The following is a 25,700-nucleotide window of genomic DNA, read 5'->3' as shown; positions in this document are numbered from 1 at the left end:
GGGGGGGAGAAAACACCGACAGGGAGGAACCTCAGCGCTTCCCGAGGCACGAGAACGGGCCATTCAGCAGCCTGTCCTCTCACCCATTAAAGAAGACCAAAAAACAAAACAAAAACAGAAAGAAATAAAAGAAATAAAAGGTGGGTCAGGAGAGGCGTCCGTCGCTTCCCCCCCTCCCCTTTTTCTCTGGTCCGCGGGGCGGGCGCGCGCGCTCGTGCACACGCCCGCGTGTTTACAAGCGTTTGAACGGCTGCCAGAAAGGAGGGAAGAAGAAGAAGAAGAAGAAGAAGAAGAAGAAGAAGAAGAAGAAGAAGAAGAAGAAGAAGAAGAAGAAGAAGAAGGATAAAAGAGAAGGGAAGGAAGGAAGGAGGGATGGTGGACAACTCCAGCAGCAGTAAGGCGCAAATGGTGAGTGGCGTGCGGGGCTGGGAACCAAAAAAACCAAAAAAACAAACAAACAAACAAAACAAAACAAAACAAAAACCTGCGACGGATCGATTTTTTTTACCCACTTTCCGGTGGAGAGTTAGCCTGTTTTAGTCACTTTACAGTTTCCGAAAGTTAGAGTTAACTTTAAAGGGGTAACAGTGACATGTCGGCTCTTTGCACTATTTTTTATTTTATTTCCTTCTAATGGACAAAAAAAAAAGCTCAAAGTGTCTTGTTAGGCTGTTAACCACCTTCATTTATTTCCACTTATTCTGAGGATGTGGCAGCTAACGAGCTACATGCATTCAGGGAGGAGGTGCTTTAGGTGTTTTAACCTTCTTGTTTCTCCCCCTTTACACACACACACACACACACACACACACACTTAGGTGGCTGTTTGCTTTTTATATTACCAAGGTGTTTGCTTTACAGGAGGGTATTTGAAGGCTGCCTCTTGTGTAGAAACAACTTAAACGACGCTTTCCTATCAGAAGTCTGCACCGACGTGTCAAGTGTTCCTGTCAGTCAGGCTGTGTGGCAGGCTTTCCGTTATTGATTTCCATCACTGCACTGTGCATGGATTAAACCTGGCTCTTATGATTTCTCCTTAAATGTTGATTTGTTTCTTGTATTTTGTTTTGTGCTCCTTTGCACACAGTTCCAGCTGCTAAGAGTTTTGAGCTTAGAGTTCACAAACAGGAGCTTGTGATTGTACTACATGAGTATAAGAGATTAGTGCAGTTCTCCCTGCTTGAAACGAGTGAAAAGCGTGATATTGAGGTATTTATATATGTGCAAATGAGTGCCAGATTGTTTACATCTCTGCGTTAAAGAGCCATGCCTTACGACTCTTGTCTTTCCGCCACAGCCAAGCATGTCTCAGGAGCCCGGTGTGGCCTTTCCCCAGAACCCCTCCTCGGGGGGCATGAAGCTGGAGGCGGTGATGGAGCAGCTCCAGCGCCAGCAGCAGGCCCGCCTGGAAATGGAGCGCAAGGAGAGGAAGCTACGAGAGGCCCACATCATGTACGCCCAGCAGGTCGCCGCCCAGCAGGCCATCCTGGCCGCCGCCCGAGCTTCCGGGGCCAGCTTCCTGGGCAAAGGCATGCCCGGGGGCCTCCCCTCCGGCGGCCTGGCCCCCCGCGTCTCCAACCAGAGCAGCGTAGACTCGGAGAGGGAGGACGACGAGGACAGAGGCCGAGACTCTGCGGACGAGGACGATGACAATGAGATGATGGAGGGCGACGAGGGCAGCGATGAGGACGAGGGCGGCGCCAGTGGTCTAGAGTTCCTCCGCAAGCAGACCCTGGCTTTGCAGCAGAGCGCCTCCCGCATCCCGGCCCGTCCGTTCGCCAGCTACGCTGTGTCGACCCCCCAGAGGGCCGCCTCACCTCCTGTCAGAGTGAAGCAGGAACCTGATGAGGGCATGTCCCCTGCAGGCCCCAACGCTGCTACCTCTCCTAATGGACAGGGCGACTGGGGATTCGACGATCACTTCAGACAGGTTAGCACACCGTTCAGGGCCACAATATTCTTCCTTTCCTTCAAATCGTGTATCACCCTACTCTAATGTTGCATCTCAAATCATAGTTCTCATTACATGTTATCAGGAATAACACTAAAAAATGACCACATTCAGCATGACTCGTCCATACTAAGTGTCTAAAAATAACCGGTCCCATTGTTATACTCTGTGAGGTTAACTGGATTTCTCTGCCAAGTTCCCTGCTGTGAAATGCTGACTAATCTTGACTGTGCTGCGCTCTGCTTCGGCAGTATCTTTGTAAAACACTTCAAATCTCGGCAGGGAGTTGACCGCCAATTGGCTTTTGTGGTGGGGGAAAAAAAAAAAAAAGCCTCCTGAGTGAGTCTTGGCAGACGGCCAGGCTGAGGTGCAATGTGTTTACGCTCACTACTTCTCTCCTTGCGCTCACATTTTGAGTCTGTGTGTGTGTTTTGCTCTTTGTCCCTCTTGGCGCTTTGCTCAGGCTTTGGTTTGGCTCTGATCCAAGTAGCGGAGCTAGGCGGGGCAGTGCTGCTGCTGCGAGGCTGTGGGTGGTTTGCTGGGTCAGGCCGACGATTTTGGGTGGGTGAAAAGGTTGGATGTAGTACACAGTAGCAGCCTGTCACACCCCTCTCTCCCCCCTCCTCCTCCCTGCTCTCGCTACCCCAAGAGTTTCGGCTGCGTGCCAAGTGAACTTTCCCTTGAAGGTAAATATTGCCTCAGCACAGCGTAACAGAGCACGGAAATGCCAACAGGGAGTCAGGCCAAGTTCCATGTGGTTTAGCGTCATAGCTTTGGACGCAGTGAGCTAAACAGAGAGCTCCGGTGCCTGTAAGTGATATAAAAGGATCCAACAGCGCTCGGTCAGTGAGCTAAAGGATCCTGGCTGACATCTGTTGGGATTTTATCACTGCCTGTGTAAAGGCAAATGTCCTGCATTTGAATGCTGCTTAGGCCTTCAGCCACAGTTTGGAAACAACTGTCTGTTCCCAACCTGTGGTCCACGAGCCCCCTGAGGGCGCGGCGAATGCACAGTGGGATTTTTATCTTAATTGAAAATGTCAAAATTATACAATTCTTACACACTGTGTTTTGTTTTTTTTCTAAACCATATTCACATATGCAAAACAAAGCAATTGTCAGCAGAAACATGTTTCCCCTCACTCCCCCTGGAGTTACACCCAGATCAGATGTAAGGGCATCAGAATTGCACTTTATCTTCCGAACTTTGTTAGGCAGCAAAATTAAAGAATTACAACTATCTGAAATAAGCACATAGACTTTTAGAATGAGGGGGGAAATAGCGGACCGGCACATGAGCAGCCAGTTGTCTTGTAGACAGATAAAATGGATCGTTCTTGTCTCTTTCTTTAGTCCAAAAGTTGTCGTTCTCATTTTAAGAACCTCTGAATGAGATGTTACAGTCATTAAAACATTCAAAAAAACAATTGTAATTGTCATGTTTACAACCTTGAGCGCAGCCACCTTGTTAAAAATTAGCAAGTGTGTTTTTATTCTTGACAATTATAAATATGTGCAGCTACTCCACAGCTGCTCGGCACATGACTGAATACTGATTAAACTCTTCCACGTGACACCGAACGGCTTGCTTACTTTCAGCTGTGAAGATGAGCTCGCTCGCCTTCAAGGGGGTACCTTTAGTGGCAAAATAAAGCATTTTAGGATAAGAAATGCAAAAAATGTTACTCGGACCGGCCACACAGACTTTCAGCCAGTGTTCCCATTCAGAACAACGTATCTGAGGAAGACTAGACAGTGGTAAATATTAAAACAAAGCTACTTAATGAGCTGTCACAAACATAACATCTCATCTAGAGATATGCAGCTCAACGCGGCTGCTAGTTCTGACTGATTGTTCTGAAAAGGGATGCCAATAAAGTTTAGAAGATTGTCGTTTCTGTCTGTTCATGCACGTGTTTGTGGGTTGTTCATGTGAGGGGGAAGCAGTTACTTGTGGACGCAAGCGGAGGGGTGTTGAAGGTGAACACATGTAGGTAACTACTGCTCTAAACTTAATTTCCAAATGTAGTTTTGAAGCATAAAAAATAGGTAGTAGTTCACTGAATCCCCACAGATACTCTGAGGGAGAAACCTACATTGCTTTGGACTGTTTATTGTTTCTGTAAGTGTCAGAAGTAATGGAGTTGTATTTTACTGCCACAAGGACAGGATTTGCCTGACGATAGCAGCCAAGTTGGAGCTGACCAGTGCCCTATGTGTGGCCTGGTGTCTTTTATTGGGAGAGGCGGGCAGAGCCTGGGGGTTGGGGGAGGCATTATGAGACGAGAATTGGTCTGGCCTTTTTTTGTTTCCTCTCTTTTATCTTTCCTGTCATTATGTCAGCTCTGCAGTATTTAATGACGGCTCATCTCTTCAGGCAGTTTCAGGTTGCACTGCTGTAGGGGGGGAGGGGATCGGTGGAAGCTAGCAATGTGTATCTTTTTCTTTTTTTTTCTTTTTTTTTTTTTTTGATGGTATTGTCTTTGAGGGGCCAGAGACGAGCCTGGCAGATGCCACAAATACCGACCATCTGAAATAATAGAGGCGAGCGTTTATTACATTCTAAAAGCAGGGACGGAGGAGAGATACGATGACTGGCTACAGAGTTTTGCGCAGAAGACCCCCTGTCCGTCTCATGTAACCCGTCACATCGGGCAGTGGCTTTTATCTAAAGCACTCTTATGCATGATTGCTGTCCAGAGATACTGCCATGTGGCCGAGGCATAGCAAACCATATTTAGAAAAAGTTTGGCTCCCGATCTTATCCAGAGCAACGACGTGATAAAATCAGGGTAGTAAAATGTGCATTTGCCATTCAACAAGGTTTGACACAACTAGGGCTGCCTGTTAAGTAAATGAACACGTTGCTGTGCTAGCAGCTTTTGCATGTCTGAAGTCGTGACGTCGCTGAATGAGATGCGCCACGTCTGTTAGCGAGCGCTCTGTTAATCCGTCTTGCTGTCAATCCTGCCTGCTTGAATGTATACGGACGTCCAATTCCGGGCAGATGGATGCGGACAGACTTGTTAACTGGTGTTTTTGTGTCAGTGATGTATGCAGGGTGACCTCGGCCCTCTCCTAAACGGCAGAGTAAATGAATGTCAAACACGGCGACGGACAGAGGTGTTGTGTAGAAAAAGGAATGGGCTGGCAGCCATCCGGCCTCAGCGCTCAGGCCTCGTTTGCCATGAGACGGAGGCTGCGTGACCTGTGTAATCCTGTCCTTCTATTGCCCCACTCTTTCATTTGCTGATGTGTAGACCTCCATTTTTCTTATCATATATATTATGATCATTAGGGGTTTGTTGTTGCCTTTAGTACATTTACCATATCCTTGTTGCTTTAAAATGTGTTATTGCATAGTTTTATTTGGTTTGTCTGGATGTTGTAACTAAGTGTCGGTCAGGCTGGTATAATTTACAAATATTACAGCTGCTGTTGCTGTTTTTATTTCTGTGAAACTTGGACCCAAGGCTTACAAGGTAAAGTGGAGGCAGTGAGCACAGCTTGAGCCATCATGATGATTACATTTTAGTTTACCATTTATATTGTATAAGTGATTCGACTGGTTAATTATTTGCCTTTTCCTGCTGTTTTTAACATGTTAGATGACTAAATCACATAAATGTATGCATGCAAGACATTACATTTGCAGACGTATACATTTTAGTATAAATCTGTATATTTTGGCAGCGTTATTTGCAGTATTAATGTTTCCTCCATTAAGACTTACTATCACCTACTGACAGTCAGGCCATTCATTGTCATATAGATGAGCTGTCATGTTAGTATTGGATTTAGAAGATTTGTTTTGCACGCTCAGTTCTGGAGGCTGCTCAAAGATGGAAAACCCAGTTCCTTTTTTTTACAGACGTAGCAAATCAGTGCAACAGGAGAACATACTCGCCAAGGCAAAAACGGTCTAAAAAACTGGTGTGAGGAATGCAAATAAAAGAGGGAAAGAGGTGGCCAAGCAGACCACCATGCACCGAGTCTGGTTCCTCTGGATAATTGGGCATCTGTTATTGACGAGCTGCGGGAACGGCTGCCACTCTCGAGCCCTTGCTTTTCCTGCTCAGGCACCGAAGCCCGTCTGTTGAGGCAGCGCTGTTGCATAATTTAGCTGTCGCCCCAGCAACACATCAGTCAGGAAGTGGGAAGCTGCACGGTTGCACCGAAGAGATCGATAAGGATTGTGCGTGAGCTTTTAGTGGCAGGAATGTTTAGCATCCTTTTTTTTTTCTTTCTTGATAATTAAGAAAGAAATTGCATTTAGATGGATGACTCAGGTGGGGTTGTTTTTTTTTTGACTGTTTCGACAGTAAAAGATGAAACGTGTCTGTCCTGTTGCGTGAACACGCCACTGAAGAATTTTTGGAAAGAAAACAAAGCTTTCATTAGAAGTGTGCAACTTCGTCGCCGTGCCTTTCGGGGGTGTTTCGGCAGGAACCGAGAGGCCCCAGCGCCTGCTGTGCGTGTTGTATACATATGTCAGCCTGACCTGGTTTTTGCTTTCTGAGTGTTATGTTTTTGTCTCACATACCATTACTGTCAGTGGGTTTTAAATGGTGTACTTAGGATTATTCTGTTTACTGGACTTCCTGTTATGCTGATGTAATAAGGCTGGCATTACCGTCTGACCTCTGCTTGTACAAATTGCCTGCAAATGGAGGCCATTCAGATGAGAAATAATGAGGACGGCTGAGGTCCATTAAAACCTGTTGCAGTGCTTGTTCAGAACAAAGGGCAACTATAATGTGTGAGACCTGCAATATCTTGCCGGTCTCAACCTGCTGAACCACACAGGAAATTGAAAGCCACAATCCACAGCGTTTACTTAAGCGACAAACGCTAACTGGAGGAACAATAGGTTTAAGTAAGAAAAGTTGGTACATAAGTTATTCTTTGTCATTGTAAGTGTGATAAGTTCCCTTAAATCCTTTTAAACATCAGAAAAGATCATTCAGTTTAATAGAAACCTGTCCGTTAGCTCACATATGTTTTTAAACTAATTCAGACCATTCCAGGTTTATCTTAGTTAGTTGTGTTTTGCTCACCTTAATTCTTCTTTACATGTTTAATGGAACTGTCCTTTATGTACTGTAGCTTAATGCAGGTCACGGTAGTGCTGGTAAGTTTGTGTTAGAAATTGAAACAAATAAGGGTGATGCAAATGGTGTTTTGCACTTTCAGAGTCTAGTAGAGTTGGTGTACAGGCAACACTGAACATTGGGCAGCTTTCTTTTATTGCATTCTGTAGTAGAATCTACAAAGTCGTCTTCGAACCATTAAAACTCACTTTTTTTTCTTTTTTTTTTTCTGTTCACCTGCATGGGTTACATTTTGGCAGCATCTCAGCTCAAACCTTTCTTGAATTACTTTAAATCAAACAGACACAAAAAATGGGATATATTCACAGCTTTCCGTCTTGATTGATGCTCTCATCTTTCTCATAAGTCTTGGCGTGAAGGAAAACACTGTTGGCCTTAGAATTTGCGCATCATTTCCTCACGGTCTAACTTTTTTTACACGCTTTATAATAAAAACATGCCTATTCAAGGACATTACGTGTAATTAATATGTAAAAAATTGTAATCCTGCTTCATTTTGTGCTGACCTCTTAACAGCTAAGTGTGGCTCCACTCCCCCCTCCCAGAAATAGAGGTATTGAATTTAGTAGGAAGATGAAGGGGGGAAGGTGGGGTGGGGGGGTGGGGGGTAGAAGTGGTGGAGTGGTTAGTGGTCTGGCTCGGCACACTGCGCTGCCCCACCCAGAGGAAACATTCCAGACAGAATTAAAGAGTTAACTCTTCAAACAGTGAGCATTCCCACTGGGGGCTCCCAACAAGAGTCAGGGGGTTTGATGGGGTAGGGGGTTGCTGGGTGCATGTCCTTGTGGCAGCCGCGCCTCTGATTGGTGATCGTTCAATCCATTTCACCCCGTGTTGCAGGGGGCTGTAAAAGAGTGAAGCCAAAAGGGTCTGAAAGGGAGGAGCTGGACGGGGAGGACCCGCTGCTGGTGGCAGAGACAGTTGTTGTGCTTTTTTAAAATTTTTTTTTTATTTGTCCGAGTCCCAAAGTGCACATCTGCTCCTCTCAGGCAGGAGGAAGCTTCTCATGGAAGCTGCAGTCCCTTCATCTTTGTCACACTGGGGCCTGGTCAAACTCGGCTTTTATTGGTGGGGTCCGTTCTGTTGTGTAGACTCTGAGACAACACTTCAGGAGTTAGATTAGGTTAGGTTTTAGGGTTCGCTCTTATAACCGCTTTGACACTTGGTAAATCCAGCCGATATTCTTTAGATTAATCAAGTATTAAGTGTTTGTCTCACTTCCTGAGACAAACAGCTGTTTTTCCATTAGTTTCTAAATATTTTAAAAGGCAATTAGAGTTACTTTAGGACATGATATTTCTGTCCTTACCTGGTTTCAAAATTAAATAAATACATTTTCAGATGAACAACAGTAAAGGACATATTAGACCTCGTCAGTATTTTCTTAAACAAAACCAAAATGTAAAAGCAATGCGAATGGTGGACAAATGGATTATATTCCACTGTCAAAGAGCCACCTTTAGTGGCTTTAACTAGACGGGATTGTCTTCTGCATGACCTTATTTAGTCTCACATTGTGGAAGAATTGCGACCCACTCTTCTTTACAGTGTTGCTTCAGGTTGTTGAAGTTTATCAGCATTTGTTTATACAAAGCTCTCAGGGTCTTGCGACGGAGTTTCAGCAGAGCTGAGGTCTGCGCTTTGACTGTTTTTTGTCTTCTTCTTACTTTCGGCAACTCTTATGTAGATTTGACGGCGTGTTTAAGAACATTTGTCTGGAGTATGGCCCAAAGTGTGCTTGCTGTCAGACAGATGAGCGCACGTTTGAATCCAGATTACTTTAGTGTGCAGAGGAGTTCACGGTTGACTCGATAACTGCTAGAAGCCCAGGTCCAGCGACTGCAAAACAAGCCTAAATCATCACGTCCTGCACCACTGTGCTGACAGCTGGTATGAAGAGTTTCCACTGATATGCTGTGTTCAGTTTTCACCAAGTGCAGTGCTGCGCATTTTAGTTTTTTGAAAACAAGAGACCCTATCCTGGCAGTTCTTCCAAACAGGTCCTATTTGTTTAGTCGTTTTTCTCACTCTAATAAACTTTAAGATGTAATTTTATGATTCAGCTTGTTTTCTCAAGATTTCTCCCAGAACTGCTTAATGTGTGACCTTGGATTTAACTGGCTGGGATGCCCATTTCTAAGAAAATTGTTAACTTCCTTAAACATTAGCTGCATATTTTTTTCTCAGTATAGAATGAGAAACTCTTAAGTTGTTTCAGAATGGCCTCAGAACCCTTTCCAGATTGATGAGCAGCAACATTTACTTCTCTAAACTCGCTGCTTCCTCCTCGCCCCTGTGTTAACAAACTGAAATGCTGCAGACCAGCAAAATGACGAAACGTCTGCTTTTATCGAGGTTATCGTCATTACTTAATGTGAGTCGCTGGCCAAAGTGAGTCACACGTGTGCAGTCATTTCCCACTGTGAGTTGCTCTTGTGCAAGCACATTTAACACGAAACGAGGTAAGACAGTTATACAAAACTACAAACCGCTGTTGGCATTTCCCAATGTGAGTCGATGCTCCGTGTCAATCACAATCACACAAATGTTTTGGTCATGATAGGTGTTGTTAGGTTTTTAAAATCACAATATAATTTAGCACTATCAAAAAAAATATTGTCTTTAACAGTTTTGTAAAAAAAAATGGGTGCACTCATTTTTGTCCTCGTGGTTCTTGTAAATTGCAGTGCCAGCAAATTCCATGAAGTAGACAAAAGGTGTAGTTTTAGGACTTAGCTTTGTTCATGTCACTGGCATCCATTGAAGACAAAGTGTTTTATATCTAGGTTTTGCATTTTTATTCAAAGTACAGACTTTTAGGGCTGTGGGGGTGTACAACACCAGCAAAAGCCACATTCTGCACACATGTGTGACTCTCTTTGAGCAGCATGTTGGGTTAGAACGATCCTCACACCTGCCGGTGATTAGTTAATCAATTATCTTTGATTACTCACACCTGGCTGCTTTACAGTATTACCTGCCAGGTAACAAGACACTCACGGAGGGCTGTTCAGATTGTTAAAGTTTGGGGGAGAAAAAAGTTATTTAAAAATAGGAAAGCACTTTGTTGGTAACCCTTGCTCCAGAAGGCTGTGAGTTATGTAAGGTTGATGTAACATTCAGAAAACCTCTTTGTTTTATTGTTTATGCTTCACATTTCTTTATTACAATGTGATAAGGCAGCGTGTTCGCCCCATTGACTTTTCTGCTTTGGGTTATGACTCATTAGGACGGCAGCACGCACACCTCACCCGGTTATGTTAGGTTTAGTAACTAAAACAACTTAACAATTTTTCTTTAACGCCCGTTGTTTTCACTCCTGCCTCATGACCTAATCTTTTAAGCTGCAGTTTTTTTTAAGTGTTCTTGATACAAGCTTGTTGCTTATATCAAAGCAACATTAAAAAGGTACGTGCACGTGCACTGATTTGACACGTATTCAATTGGTAAAAAAAACCCGTAAAATCAGATAAAAACAAACCACGTTATAGAAAAACTCATTCAGAAAGTCGAGGTGTATTTTGGACAGATCGCCAGTCTATCACAGGGTGCATAAAACAACCCCACACACACATTTATACCTGAAGTCAGTTTTGAATCGTCAAATAAACTAACCTGCTTGTTTTGGGGCTGTGGTAGAAAACCCCACTCATAGACGAGGAGAACATGCAAACTTAGCTCGAGTCAAGATTCAAAACCAGGACCGTCTTACCGTGAGGAAACACCATACAGCTCCAGCAAAAAAAACAAAAAAAAAAACCCAGAACATTTTAATTCTTTTTAAAAGTGTGCTTGCTCAGAATTGTTAAAGCTTATATAAATGTGTAGTCTAATTCCTGTTCGGTCTCCCATCTTTGCCTACCTGTTTTTTTTTTTTTTTTTGACATTTCTGGCAGCTTCTGGTGACGTTTGCCAGCATGGTGCCAAACTCACGAGTCCTGCCTTCCATCAGCAAGTATCTGACAAAGATTTGTTTTTACGACAGTGGTGTTACATCACACAATTGTAGAGTTGAGCTCAAGAGGAAAAAGTTAGTTTTATGTGAAATAAATACTGACATGGTACATGGTACCTTGCCTTGTTGTTCTTCTGAGACTGAATGTGTTTAATTCAGTACTGAGTAAGGACTGTAAGCCGGGACACTAGCCTCTGTGGGAAGGTGCTCCGGTAGCACTGCTGATACGAAAGAAGAAGGTGAAATGAACTTATACTGGTCTCTTTTAGTCCCGATGCTATAATTGACAGGTGGTTTGCAAACCCTCTGGCAAAAAAAAGGTGCAGCCCAAAAATATTCACAGGTAGACACACAAAAATGCATAAAACAACGCAGTCAACAACATGGAGGCAGAGGATGTACCTCGGAAGAAAACAAAACCTACAGCACGTCTTGGTGGTACGACTTTTGTATGAGTGTATGTTGTTGCTTTTGAAGGAATGTCATGTTTGATTTTAAACTTAGCAGGTTTTTAATATTTCCATCATATTTGCAGTAAGATCAAAACCAGAATGGATACCAGCGTGATTGACTGTTCATTTTCTTACAGGATGAGGGTGTGAGTATTTTATTTTATTTGATATGAAATAAATAGTCGTGCTTGATCCAGGATGGAGTGACGTTCTCACTGTAGTTGTATTAATGGAAGCAGCTGCTGAGCATGAAGTAACTTTCACACAAACACTGAGTCCTGCAGGTTCAGCATTGCCACCTTAGAAATGTTATTACTTTAGTTTGAAGTACATAATATATATAGAGAGATATTTGTATAATGTAATATGTTCGGACTGAGTGTAGCTCCAGCTACTCTCTGCTTGCAGCCTGTGTTTACGTTTTTGGGTTACCATCCCATCATTTGTCCTACCTGTCTCCTGTTGACCACTGGAGACGGGCATCAGCTCCCTACAGGATGGACTGTGTGAGGGAAATGGATGAATGGATGCCATGATCTTTTAGCAGCTAGCTATAGTGCTTAGCTCAGTTTGAACAACATTCTGCTGCAGGGTTTATTAACAAGATTGACATCAGTAGCAGAGCTAGAAGAACAACTTTTCCACCCCCTCTTTATCTGGATAAGAGTTTTAAAACTCTCATCTCATCAAGCAACAAGTTACATTTTATTGTAGTTCCATTACCCTTATTTCTCTTTTGTCTTAATTAATATGTTCTTAATTAAATTACTGTTTAACGCATCAGTAAATCGATTACATCTGTGTTTTATAGCTTTGGTGAAAAGCTGAAACTGTAATAAAAGGGAAAACAGTAGTGTGCTACAGCCTGATACACCGTCCTGTTTGGAGCTGGCCAAGCGCAGTGTGAGTAGTTTTGTTTTTAACTGCAAGTTTCACAAATAAAGGGCAACACAGTCAACCTGTTCGACAACAGTCAGGTGTTGGAGGAGGGGATTTCCAGCGCTGTCTGGCCATCCATCATATAGATAGCTTCTTCATATCTGATGCAACGTATGAAAGCCCAGGAAGACTGATTGCCTTTCCACACTGATGCAAAAGAGTCCATTGCACCGTCCATTTCAAGACATACGAACAACAAGACAGGGTCAATAATTTACAGTTAAAGCTGAAAGTTCCTGTGTTTTTTAGAGGCTGGGAATTGAAAAGTTTTAGTTGATATATATATATTTTTTTAAGTAAAGCAGGTCACTCATTCTGCATTGAAGGAATTGCACTACGACCGACAGCCGAAGGGCTTGTTATTTTGTTTCCTTTTTAATTATACTAAAAAAATAAGATGTGTTTGAATTCAAAGTACTTTGTATTCACACAATAGTTTTTATTTTCATTTTCCCCAAATCAATCCTTAAAGACAGACTTGCCCTAAATGAAACCTGACCTACTCTGTACTGCTGTCATTTGATCAGTTTGTTGTAAACCAGAGTCCCCCCCAGCCGCCCACGCACACAACCACAAACACACACACACACACACACACACAAACCATTGCTGGTTTCATTTGTCCTTTACAACCACTCCCACTGAACGTATTTCAACACCTGCTCTTTAATGAAGGCAAACGGCGTAAAAGGAATAGCCAAATGAAACTAAGACATCCACTGATTCTTTCAGCAGCTGCTGTGAAGCCGTCATGTGATGTTGCTGCACTGACATCTTGAGCTTTACTGTATATAAGCTGGGAAAGTTGTGATGTATACAATGCACATGCATATTAACTTGTGTTTGCATTGTGTGTTGCTGTGACCCTTAGCCTAGAAAATGAGGCCCTGTTGTCCTCGTGGCAGGTTTGGCCTCCTATGTGCTCTAGATTTACTGTAACCTGTTGGTCTGCCATTACAACACCTCGCATATTGGGTTGTCTGAATGTTTTTGGTGTAAAAAAAAAAAAAAAAAAAAAAAAAGAATTTGATAATTCATTTGGGTTGTGAAAATGCAATTTATATTACCTTTTCACGAATGAAGCCCCACAAAGTTAAACATTTTGAAGCACATCTGTAAGCTTTTCTTATGGTAATTACTTCTAATATTATTACACATCTTTAGTGTAAACAAACCTTTAGTATTTAAAATGAACAAAATGAATGTCAATGTTTTCTTTAAATACACTTTTTAAACGCCAAGACTTTTACTCGTTATTGTAGTCTAGAACTATCCAAATAATTATTTGAATAGGTAAATAGCATTTGGTATTTGACACTTTGACACTGCCGAGTTACTTCCTTCACCTCCTCCTCTTTAAAGACGAAAGGTGAAAAAGAAAGTGGTTCATGTTCTTCTGTGACACCATAACGCAAAAACAATTATTAGATTTGTGGACGCTTTAAGTTAAAGTTTTGTTCATTTATTTATTTTTAAATTAATGATGATTGTAAGATTTGCCTTTGTATTGCTTATATTGGGAGGATAAAAGTTGGAACAAGTCTCAATCATCCTTATCCAAAAACCCATCTCACAGAGATAGTGTTTCGGAAATGAAATGCAGCTAAAATGAATGTCATGTCATGTCAGGAGAAATAAAGCAAAGTGACATTTAAGATGCCGTCTGTCTTGTAACCACAACACCTCCCAACTGGTAGATTCTGTTTCCAGACCAAAAAAAAAACATATTCTCTTTGTAATCTGGACTGCGTTTTGCACTCAACGGAAAGGGCCAGCAAGCGATGAGGTAAGGAGTGAGAGTTGTCTATTGTTATTGGCTTTCTTGGCCGCTCTGTGCTACTGCTTTGGCTCGGCTCCAGGCCGGTGTCAGGAGCCTGTGAGCGCTAACTGGGCCACTGTGTCAAGGCACTCTGGTAAACGCAGCAGCTGACTGGGAGCTGGCACACAGCCACGCGCAGGAGAAGCCCTTGGAAGGGGAACAGAAGGCTTTCCTTACACTGTTGCCGGCCCGCTTTTCAGCCTCCTTTGTGCTGGCTGCCAAACTCTCATGTAGCTTTTAGTAGCATGTGGCCATGTTGTTTATATTCAGACACAAGCTCGGTGTAATCATAACCCTGTAAGAGGGAGAGACCACCAGAGGAGGGAAGAAGGAGGGGAAAAAAAACCCTCCTGGCTCCAACCCAGAAAACTCCACTTTACACTTACAGCTATGTGTTCACACTTAGCCTCCAATATTTTCACCCTTCATTCTCCCAAAGCTGCTCACTTCCTGAATCCCAATCACCACTGGAAGGGAGTAATAATTGGTATGTCTGTCAGAAATTATTAGCAAGAAATCCTAAGTGTACTCCTGTGTAGATTAGTCTGATTATTCTTTAAATACACCAAATATTAAAAAGTAGATTGTGTTTTAGACTAACTTGTTATCAGACTTTCACAAAGAAAGGAATATGTTTCAAGCTGTTACAGAAGAGCTAAATGCTATGAAAAAAGTTCTGAACATTTGTTGGTCTGCAAATACTGCACACCTAATTTAAAAGTAAAATAAAAAACATAAATGCATGTAGTGTATTCATGTAAATTTATGTAATGCATGTAAATGCAAAAGCAAATCTCTTGATCACATTGTTGTTTTTAGTGTGTGTAAAGAAAGGTTCACTAGAGGTGTCTTTGTGTATCAAAGAAACATCAACTCTTTGAAAACAGTAAATGCTATAAAGGCTGAAATCTAACAGTGCTCATACTCCTTTTTTCAATGTGCCTGTGACTGCACATTGTTAGATCTACTATTTGAAACGTAAAAGCTGAAGTTTTTCAGATGATAAAAATAAACCAGGTCTTGTTTGACCTGTAGCCTTTCTGGTTAATAGACAATCGCTGAATGAACTGCGTAAACTGTAGTCGATAATTTCAAAAGCGACAGTGGTAAATGATTACAGATGGACACACAGTTTTACATTTTAAACATCGACGACTACAAAAAAATGTAGGTTATTATGATATCTATATGTATCCTGAAAAAGAGAGTTTTGTTTTGTTTTTTGCCATTTTTCATTCAGCAGATGTTTGATATATTTTATGCATGTGCAAAACATCCCTACAATTAATATTAATGCTAAGTATGGTTTAATAATGTTTGAGTCAGAAGAGGAAGCCCCAACCCCCAGTGGAGACAGCCTTGATTAGTCAGCCATCTGGTCAAACAAAGACGTCTCAGGTTTTCCTGCCCTATAAATGTGATTAGAAAACCTAAGGCAGCTCAGCATGCTCAGCACAAGCAAAACTTAGAGTCAAAAGGATGGTTTTTTTTTTTTAAGCAGAACACCATTCCCTCCATTTCTAAAGATTTCTGTCATTGGATAAAGTTAAAATAAATGTAACTTCTCTTGTAGTTGAATCACATTTGGACTAATACATGAACGATCATTCGTACAGACCCCTACAGTGAGTGTATACCATGTAAACTTCAAAATTTAAAACAAAAAAATACATTTATTTGGTCAATTATGCAAATGTCAGCTCATATAACCTGTTGCTGTAACGGCCTGTTTTCCTCATGAGACTCACTACAGTTTGATATCTTCAGATCAGATATTATGTTTATTGATACTCAAAATTCTGCACCTTTGTTGTTTCTTTCGTGTCATTTTAATTCACTGCAGTGCAACCAAGTCAGCAACTCAGAAACCTTTTTTCTCACCTTTAGGACTTCTTGTTTAAGATTCTGATATTCAATTTAGCAACTTTTTAGTGGGGGGGGGAGATAGGTAGTTTGTCAATCCTACTCTACCAGACCAAAGGACCAAAGGTCTGTTTGTTCTGTTGAATAAAAAGTCTGTTTGCATCTATTTCATTTTCTTCCTTCGCAAATATGTGAAGCTCTAAGCAATGTGTTTAGATCAGCTCTGGTCCCTGTTATATTCTAAGTGTCCAGTAGAGATGTACCTTCTTGTCTGCCTCTAGAGATGAGCTCCAGATGCGTGACGGCCTGCAACATCCAAGCCTTAGTCCCCGGGGGGTGCTGGCCTGTCAGAGGTGGAATGCCCCTGCACACTTAACGCTCGCTGAGAGGAAACAGATACCTCCAGCTCTGAGCTGAGAAATCGCTCCCCATTGATTTCAACTCTAGAAAAACTGCGAATTGTGCTTATGGTTTAAACATTTGATACTGCTCATTCAGAGAGACAGTCATAACAGTAACAGTTCTCAAAGAGGAAGTCCCCCCACCCACCCCTAGACTTCTTTATTCCACTGCCATGTCGCGGACAAAGAAGTCATTTACCCATCTGACTCCAGGCTTTGTGACCTTTGTCATTTTATATGTAATTAAATGTGATGTGCTCAAATAGCAGCGAGGCTTTTTTTTTTTTTTTTTGTTGATTGTGAATGTATCAAGTTGCCGGTGCTGGCAGTACACTGAGAATGTATATAAAGACCTATCAGGTCTGTGAGATATCTTCAGCTGCCATTAACAAGGGGGTGAAGTGGATACTCACTTTTTGAAAGATGTGAAAAATTCAAGGTATTTTTGCCAAAGTCTTTTAGTGAAGAAGAAATGCCCAACACACTTTAAGGGAGCTATGATTACACGGTGGCCCAAAATGTCGTTCTATGGTTCGGTTTTCTGCTTTGATGAACAATGAGAGTATGGATTGGAGTCCTTGAGAAATCCTTACTTTGGTATACTGATGGAAACTTTGATATTTGTCAGTGTACACTTCCCAGAAAAGAAACAAAAGCTTCAAATCAGATCATCTGTAAGTGGGCAGTAAGGGGGCTCCGTGCAGGTTAATAGTTGGCAAATCTAGTCTCAGAGCTCAACTTTTATATGACTCTGAAACACCAAAGTACGGGGTTAACTCATGGAGCGCTGTATTTGATGGCACAGATGTGATGTACTAAAATGTTTGCTCTGCCTGTGAAAGGATCTTTGAACCAATGAGTGTGAACTTCTGGCCACACCGCCCTATAAACGTTGCATTTGTGAGAGGCAGCGAAAGGGGCCATCTAGTGTAATGGGGGATGGGGCCTCTGCCTGTGGAATGTGGTGTCTTGGTGAAAGGGCTGGAGCTGAACAAATGCACTCAGTTTATTTGGCAAACCAGACTTACTGGTTACCGGCAGACATGTTTACTCAGCAGCTAAATATCAAGATCCACCTCTTTCTTTCAGACTGAGGTCTTGTCTTTTTTTTTGGTCATTATGTGGTTTTATTCTCTGTGGTTGAAAAGTGAAATGAGAGGGAAAAAAATATCTGATCTGTGTATAGTTTTTCTTTTCTCTTTGTGGGTCTGTCTACCTGCTTATTTGTCTGTATGTATCTTCTGTCTGCCCCCTCCCTCGTCCCTCTGTCTTTATGTTTCGGCTTTGTAATTGGAGTGATTAATGGAGGGAGGGGTGGTCTTGCCTCCAGGCCTGTTTTTCAGTGGCCTATTTAGAGGTGTGCAGCAGTGCCGAGGCCACAACAGGTAGCAACATGCTCTCCCCCTGGACGCTCAGCCCCTTGTCCTCGCCACTTTGTCTGTTCTCTCTAAAGCCAGAAATCTCCTCTGCCTCCAAACATGACTGGACACTCAAAAACAGGCATGTCCTTAGGCCCCTGTCCTCACTAAACTCATCAGTCTCCTCTCATAAGATATCCGACTTCAATGTTTCTTAATACGTCTTAATGAGAGAACACAGAATCATTAGTGGGTCTGGTTGTAAGTAGAAACTTGACCATATGTTCCTGACTGGCGGTGAGATTTACTTCCTCCTTGTCGCACATGGGATCACGATTAGCCAGAGCCTTTGTTGACGGTAGCGTATGGCCAGCTCACCGTGAAATCCTTTACAGTCATCGCTCAGTCCAGCTCCTTTTAACCCCCCCTCCAGTGAAAAGAGCTTTAATAAATGATTCCTGAAGGCCCTCAGACAGATCAGGACCCCAATTATTCGATTTGGATTAGTGATTTTTGACCCCCATTGTGCTTGTTTTTAAAGCATGCTGAGAGGAGGCAGATTCGCTTTCTATGAGAGCATTAGGGTGACTACGCAGATGATCTTAAAGTTAACTAATGGTGACATGACTTTTTGTTCTCTGTGTGCGTGTGTGCGTGCGTGCATGTCTATATGTAATATGCTATTGTTTTGTAGTCTACTTTAATTACAGCTGTTCTTTTACAAAAAAGAACATTGGTTCCTACATATATCTGAAGTATGTAGCTACATATATAAATATCTGTAATCTTTTATTGTAGAAAAAGATAAAACCTTTAACTTACATAGGTTTTTAATCGCGTATTTAGTCACATTTACCATCCATAAGCTGCCCCTTTTGGATCGCTGCTGCCATTGTTGTTGGCTGCCATCCAGATTTCTGCTGAAGGCCATGATTGTGATTAAATTACTGCTGCTGTGTCTGTTTGAAAGATTTCCCTGGCTGAACTGTTTTGACAGGCAGCAATTTGGCTAAAAAAGATTAGTCCAGGAATGAGATGTTAAGAGTACCTGTGGGATGACAGAGGCTATCCTGTTATTGCGAGATCCTGTTTCTGGTGTACAGGAATGTTGGTGAATTTCACTGAAGTCGCCCTCCCTTCTGTGTCCATTCTGGCAGAGCTCAGATTGAGAACGCTGCAGCATTTGGTTAACTTTGATTTACTGCCTCAGGTTGCTATAGCGATCTAGCTTGTATGAGCATGAATTGTGTGTTCATTGAGGATAGGTGTGGCTGTTTACACTGTTTCTTGTGGATGGCTGCAACTTGATGAAGGTTTCCCGTGGAAACCTTCACTCCGCTGCTTAAAGTTAGGGTGTCGTGTTGGAGGTGAGAGGGTTAGGTCACCCTGGGAGCTATGATCCTGCCCCCCATCTCAGTTTCCCTGGTGTGGTGGTAGATGGCTGAGGATGATGAGTATTGACGTGTGCTGTGAGATTGCGTCCGGAGGGGGCAGGGGACTTCCCTGTGTTTGCACATCCAGGGCTATTGATTCAATGCCTGTTCAATGACTGTGGCCCTGGGGACTTGGTCTGCATCATGTAGTGGTGTAGAGTGGGACATGGAAAGCCACGGCAGTAGCTTGAGTTAGGAAGATGGGTAGGTTAGAGGTAAGACTAAGGGCTAACGTGGCTCTTGTGTGGCAGAAATGCATTTGTCTCTTCATTAGTGTTTGTTTAGCTCACAGGATTACACTGGTGGGCTACTGAACAAAAACTACTTTAAAGCCTGCTCCATGATTCGGATGATTGTTGTCTCACTTGTTGTTTCTGCCATTGTGCTCATCAGTCATTCACCTGCTTATAGTATGAAAATTTCATGCTTCATTGCGGTCTACACACTGCACATGCTGGACTAAAAAAAACTTTGCAAGTTTAAACGGTTAAATGTTTAATTTGTTTTTTTTTCCAAAGATTTCCAAAGTAAGCAGTAAATTATTTTTCATCTTAGGGGCTGTTCTCTGAGGATACCCATCCAAATACTGGTTGAGTAAAAGCAAACCGCATGACACCTTTATTTAAAAAAAAAAAAAAAACGAGCCTCTTTATCTAATAACAGCTGCACTATCAAATTGGAGAAGTGCTGTCAACATCCTGAGCAATCAATGCCATCCACCCCCACTCCTCAAGCAGCAGCCATTAACCCCTCTTGTTCCAGCATGCCTGGCCTCAATAAAATGGTGGCTCTTCTTCAGACATCTTTCTATAATGCCTGAGCAAAATTACCTCCAAGAAATGCATTAGCGTTCAAGCAGGAATGTGCTGAAACCGTTGTCCGGTGGACTGCTATTTAAAAAATCTCATCGTGGTGAAGGTTATCTATTGTAATGTGTCACAGGAATGAAATTGACATCTTTTTGCAACTTCTTTACTGGAAATGGAATGTCACTTTCTGAGACAACAGAGGAATTGTTACAAGGGACCTTTTTGTTTTAAAAAACAACATATTTTAGAGATTATACATGAAACTAACAAAAACAACCCTGTTTCTTATACATAACTAGTGTTGGGGTTACAGGATGTTATCTGCACCATCATTTTGGGATATTGTCATTCACACCTTAGATTTTTATTTACAAAAATATGTATAAGATTATCACGTTTTACATGCAGTTTGAACTAGGGTTTGGTTTGGTTTTGCGCAGTAAATGTGCACTCTTGAGAATTTTGTTTTATTGTATTTATTTTTGTCATTGGCCCTTCACGGTTAGAGTGGACATATTGGCATATCATTTGTACTGAAACGTGATCTTCCTTGATTAGACATATCAGAAAAGAACCGAAATGAGTGGAAAAAATATTAACAAAAAAATGTGTGGGCCCTCACTGGTCATCTATGTTATTCTTATCCCTAATTCGGCACTGAGCCAGTTAGTCACGTATGGTCATAATGTAATTAGGCCACCCACCGCCTGTCCAGTAAACCTACTAACAGCATGAAGAAACAGAGAAACAAAGGCTGCTTGAACATATGAAAGCTTCTCTTCCATCCTATACCGAACACAAACTTCGTAGCACAGATGTGTCAATGTTAGGATTGCACAATTGATTGAGTATTTATTTTAATGGAAATAGCCAGTTTGTTGCCCGATTTGTAAAAATGATGCTGTCAGGCCCATGATTAGACAGTCTTTTCTTTTCGAGTTTAATTTAAGTTAATTACCCCTCAACTAATCTTGATGTCTGAAAGGCAGTCAATTAAGTCTGACAATTTATGTAATTCGAAATGCTCAACGGAACAGCACAGCTGGTTATCATCTGCATAAACATAGTATGAGATGTTGCTTAGATTATTTATAATCTGTCCAAGAGGGAGTATATAAAATCAGAGCAGTGTTGGCCCCAAAACATAACCTTGAGGGACCCCACATGACCCAACAGTAGTGTCTGGAGAAAATGGGCTTATATAAACAGTAAAACACACCTTGCTAGAGGAGCACCTAAAATTCCCACCAAAACATGTAACTTATTTGTTTATTTCTCTGTGATCAACATTATCAAAGGCTGATTTAAGAACCAACAAAGCAAGAAGCCTAACAATTTTCTTTCCTTTCTAAATATATATTTTATTGTCTTTGATGATGGTGATGATGAGATGTACAATAGAAAAATATTTTCTCTAAAACAGATCCAGGTTATAGGGCTTTGATTTGAACCCTAATCTACTGCAGGCTACTATGCAGCTGGACATTTTTGTTGCATCGTGCTTCTATGGTGTGTTAAATATTTTAGTTCAAGTTCTTTTCATTGTCATTCCAACTGTATTCAAAATCCTCACTAGAAACAATTCTGACTTAAAGGACCTGATCTTTCAATCAGTGAAAGCTGAAAACCATTTGATTTTGATCACCTAACAGTGCTTTCCCAATTTGTAATGCTTCAACTGAAAGCTATAGGTTTGTTGGCAAAATTAAAAGAAAGGTTTGCAGATTTGTAGCATTTATGTCAGGCGATAAATGTTTCGAAAGTGCACAATCTCCAACTGAAGTGCAGTGCGTTTTATAAACACCACTGGCGAGCCAAGTAGCTGACTACACTCTGTAGATGTGTACCTTTTTTATATGCATGTAAATTTGGCAACCATTAGCTTCTGAAGCAATACAAAACAAGCACGATTGAGAAACGTGTTAGTTGCTCTCTCACTATCTCAGTTGTAAAGTTCCTATATGTGAGTTTGTGTTTGTGTGTGTGCACACCGGGTTGAGGGGCTGTGTCCTGCGGAGACGAGAGCAGAAAGAAGCCTTCACCTTTCCAGTGGTGATGGTTTAGCAGTAACTGATTTCTCCTGGGATAAAATGCTATGTTGAGCTGTGTTACGAAGTCCAGTGAAATAATTATGAAATTTATTGGGTATAACAAGTCATTTCTGTCGGGAGCGGTGAATGTGATAACGGGGCCAAGATGACTGATCATAAGGAGCAGTCCAAACACATCAATATCCACTCCTAACTAGGAGCAACACAGTGTTAACATTCCTCAGCTGACCAAGGTCTCAATTCAAGAGCCAACATGTCTGTTTCTGGTTAATGGCTCATGTTATAATCCCTTTGTGTGTGTGTATGTGTGTGTCTTTTAACCAGTTAGTGAAGCAGACATGTTTTCCACGCAGTAGATGCAAGTGAACTGGTGTTGAAAGAAATGTAAACAAATAAATCTTGAGGTCTAATCATCAGAGGTTGAAATTAAACACTTGTCAAGAATCAGATGCAGCTGGATTTTATGTTTGACAGGTAGCGCTAACTTCAACTTTACTGCTTGAGCTAAAATAATCAATAAATCTCATTAGCTGGGTTTCCGTTGCTGTTTTTAATTCGCCTTCAGAATACACTAATTAGAAAAGGTCAATGGACACTAAAAATCTAAATAAATGTATTCATCCCTGATGGAATACGTGTCGCCTGCAACCTTGCGTGAAAAAGCTTAAAACAAAGATTCTGCGGGATCTGTTAGCACTCAAAGTGTGTTGAGGATGACTCTCAGCTCCTACCACAACAATTTAAACTCCGTATCTGTAAAAAGTGTTATAGCCATTTTTGTGTTTGCAAAGGTTGATTAGCTGTGACAGCCATCTTGGATCAGTTTGACTCCAAACGTTAGTCAGCTGTAGATGTCCATCCAATGATTAGCTTCTGAACGTTTCATTAAAATCTGTCCAGTGGTTCATGAGAATTTTTGCTGGCAGAAACACACACACACACACACGCTGTAGTCTGTCATTATCTGTTTTGTTGACAGTGACTGATTCTGCTTTTCCCCTTGAACTTTTGCAACCTTCATTATACTGCTCCAACACTGAGAGCACTGAAGCATTCAGGCAACACTTCTCCTAAAACAGACCCAGTTTTATTATTACTTCTACATCTGATTCTGCACATTCAGCTACAAAGTTTTTGTCAAACGAATGTCAAAGGTTTTGTGTCTGCTGATGATATTTGCACGTGGAAGAGTTTTCTGAAGCAATAAAATGACACCAGGTTACTACTTTCCTGGTTCTGATATGACTCTGGGCCCTACCTTTTTAAAACTAAAAGCACCTGCTGATGCCACATGCAATCCTCACTAGAAACTCAAGATTGGCTTCTCACATGAAAGTGTAAATGCAGGGTATCTTCGAAGAAATGAAGTGTTAGTTCAGCGGACTGTAAACCAAGCGAAATGTGGTGTTTTCTGAGCGGAGTGAGTTAGATGACAGCCTGCCTGGTGTTGTTATGAAGACGTCAGAGTTGCTGTTTTTGTGTTTGCATAACACGCGCAAACAACAACTGTTGCGTCTTGGTGTTTTATCATATTTATGAAACATTATATTTATGAAACATGACAAGTGTGTGATGAGTGTGTTATACCAGCCACCAAACTAATGCATGCAGTAACATAAGAATATTTTAGCAACTGTTTTGACAACATTGCTGGTCTTAAATTGACCACATAACAGTAGCTATAGGAGTGTCTTGTGTCACAGACACATCTAAGTTGGCAGATAATCATTGCAGATTTGTTTGCAGTTATTTCAGTATAGTATCAGTAATGTAATACAATACAAATCAAATTAAACATGTAACCCTGTCTATGAACATGAATAATAAGTGACAAAGTAAAGATCAGAGTATTCCTCTGAGCAGTGTGATATCAGTTGATCGTACTCACATTGTCCAGTTTAGTATTAAATGTTGTTTTTGCAGACACTTCAGGAGAAAAAAAATGTTACTGGAGCAGGAAGCCAAAGTCTGATCTTTTCTGGATGGTAGTACTCGGTGACTTTAGACCTTTGTTCTTTGTTGATGTCAGAACACCTTGACCCCTGCTCACCCATAACAGAGTGCCCCTCAGGAAATTGCGAGTGTGTATGTGCATTTTAGATGTGCATGTGGTTTGTATATAAACACATTTGTGTTCCCTTAACATTTCCAAGTCCAGTGAACCTGCGGCTACTCACTGCACCTTTGTAGCTACTTCTGATCCTGCTTTGAAGGCCGATGTTGGGATGCTCTTCGTAATTTAAAATGAGTCCCTTGAATGTTAAAATCTAAGCCAAAATTCAGAAGCAGCATGTTAAAAACTGTCTACTCTTTCGGATTTTTCTTTTTAGAAATATGATGATAAATAGCTGCCTGCTGCTGCTAATCAAATTGAATTCCTTAAATGATTATCAGTAAATGTGAGCCCCTCTGTTAAAGCAGAAGATTTGACAACAATCAGGTGTGTATTAACACAATGCTGAAAAGGAAAGATGCCTGCAGTAAAATTAGAGAAGCAACTGCAACTGTCCATCAGACATTTCTAAACAGTTCATCGTCCTGCTGTGAGAAAGATTATTCTCAAGGGGAAAACATTCAAGACATTTTCCAGTCTTCCCTGAAGTTGACTTCACAGCAATGTCACTTTAATGCAGGGCAGTGCAATAATAATAGAAATTGAGAAATTTTAAACAAAATAACTGTAACGGACTTGCAGCCTGAAGTGGGTGAACCCTGCCTGTCGCACAATGACCGCTGGAGATAGGCACCAGCTCCCCTACGACCCGGAGAGGAAAAGCGGGTAAAGAAAATGGATGGATGGTTGGATAAACAAAATAAGGGCTGGATCTCCAACTCTACAGACCTCTGTTAGCATGTTAAATATGAGAGTTGATGTTTGACTATGATACTTATTGTTTAGTGAGAACCAAAGCCAGCATATCAGCAAAAACATCCCAGACCAACTCTCATGCTTGGCTGGGAAGGACCGATGATTTATGCTTGTTATGCAGCTGCGGGACCAGGGCACCTTGCAGTAATCGGGTTGATTGTAAACTCCTCTGTGCATCGATGTATTCTGGAGTCGGATGTGAGGCCCCTCAGTTTGGCTGCTTGAAATTATGTCATCATGAAATAAGACAACAATCCCAATCCCAGCAGCAAATCTACAGCATCAGAGCTATAAAAGACTAAAAAAAGAGCATATATATTAAACTAAAAACAAAAACATTTTTATCATATTTTCACGTATTTTGCCTTGCTTTTTCGTAAATACCTAAATATGGGTTATATTGTATCTTTAAGGGTTTTTAACCATGCCATGCTTTTAAGATGACATTCACACACAGAGGTTTACCTATTAATAAAAACCAGTAGAGTGCACTGACCTACTAACAAAACAGTGATTTCTCTGTTGTTAATAATTTAGTTTTTAATCAAATGACACTGTTGTCTTCAGGGCAATAGAGTAATAAAAAAATTTGCATTTATTGTTTTTTTTTGTTTGTTTTTTTTCTCACAAAAGTGAGCAACTGGGACCGTACATATTTAAAATGTAAATTATCTCCAGTCGCAATCGTT

At 41.4% G+C, this 25,700-nt stretch overlaps 1 protein-coding gene across 1 annotated transcript in view; it reads left to right on the top strand.

The window, feature by feature from the left end:
* Positions 1-6: 6 nt before the first annotated feature.
* LOC108243343 (AT-rich interactive domain-containing protein 3B-like) overlaps positions 7-25,700 on the top strand; it is a 55,014-nt gene continuing 29,320 nt past the window's right edge. Inside the window, exons 1-2 of the mRNA XM_017428707.2 lie at positions 7-408; positions 1,298-1,930. Of these exons, the coding sequence (XP_017284196.1) occupies positions 373-408; positions 1,298-1,930 (669 nt within the window). The 5' untranslated portion in view covers positions 7-372. The remainder of the gene's footprint in view (positions 409-1,297; positions 1,931-25,700) is intronic.

Source organism: Kryptolebias marmoratus, linkage group LG15 (assembly GCF_001649575.2).
Source record: "Kryptolebias marmoratus isolate JLee-2015 linkage group LG15, ASM164957v2, whole genome shotgun sequence".
In the NCBI taxonomy this organism is placed as follows: domain Eukaryota; kingdom Metazoa; phylum Chordata; class Actinopteri; order Cyprinodontiformes; family Rivulidae; genus Kryptolebias; species Kryptolebias marmoratus.
Note: the sequence above shows the minus strand (reverse complement) of the source record. Positions and strands in the feature narration are given on the sequence as shown.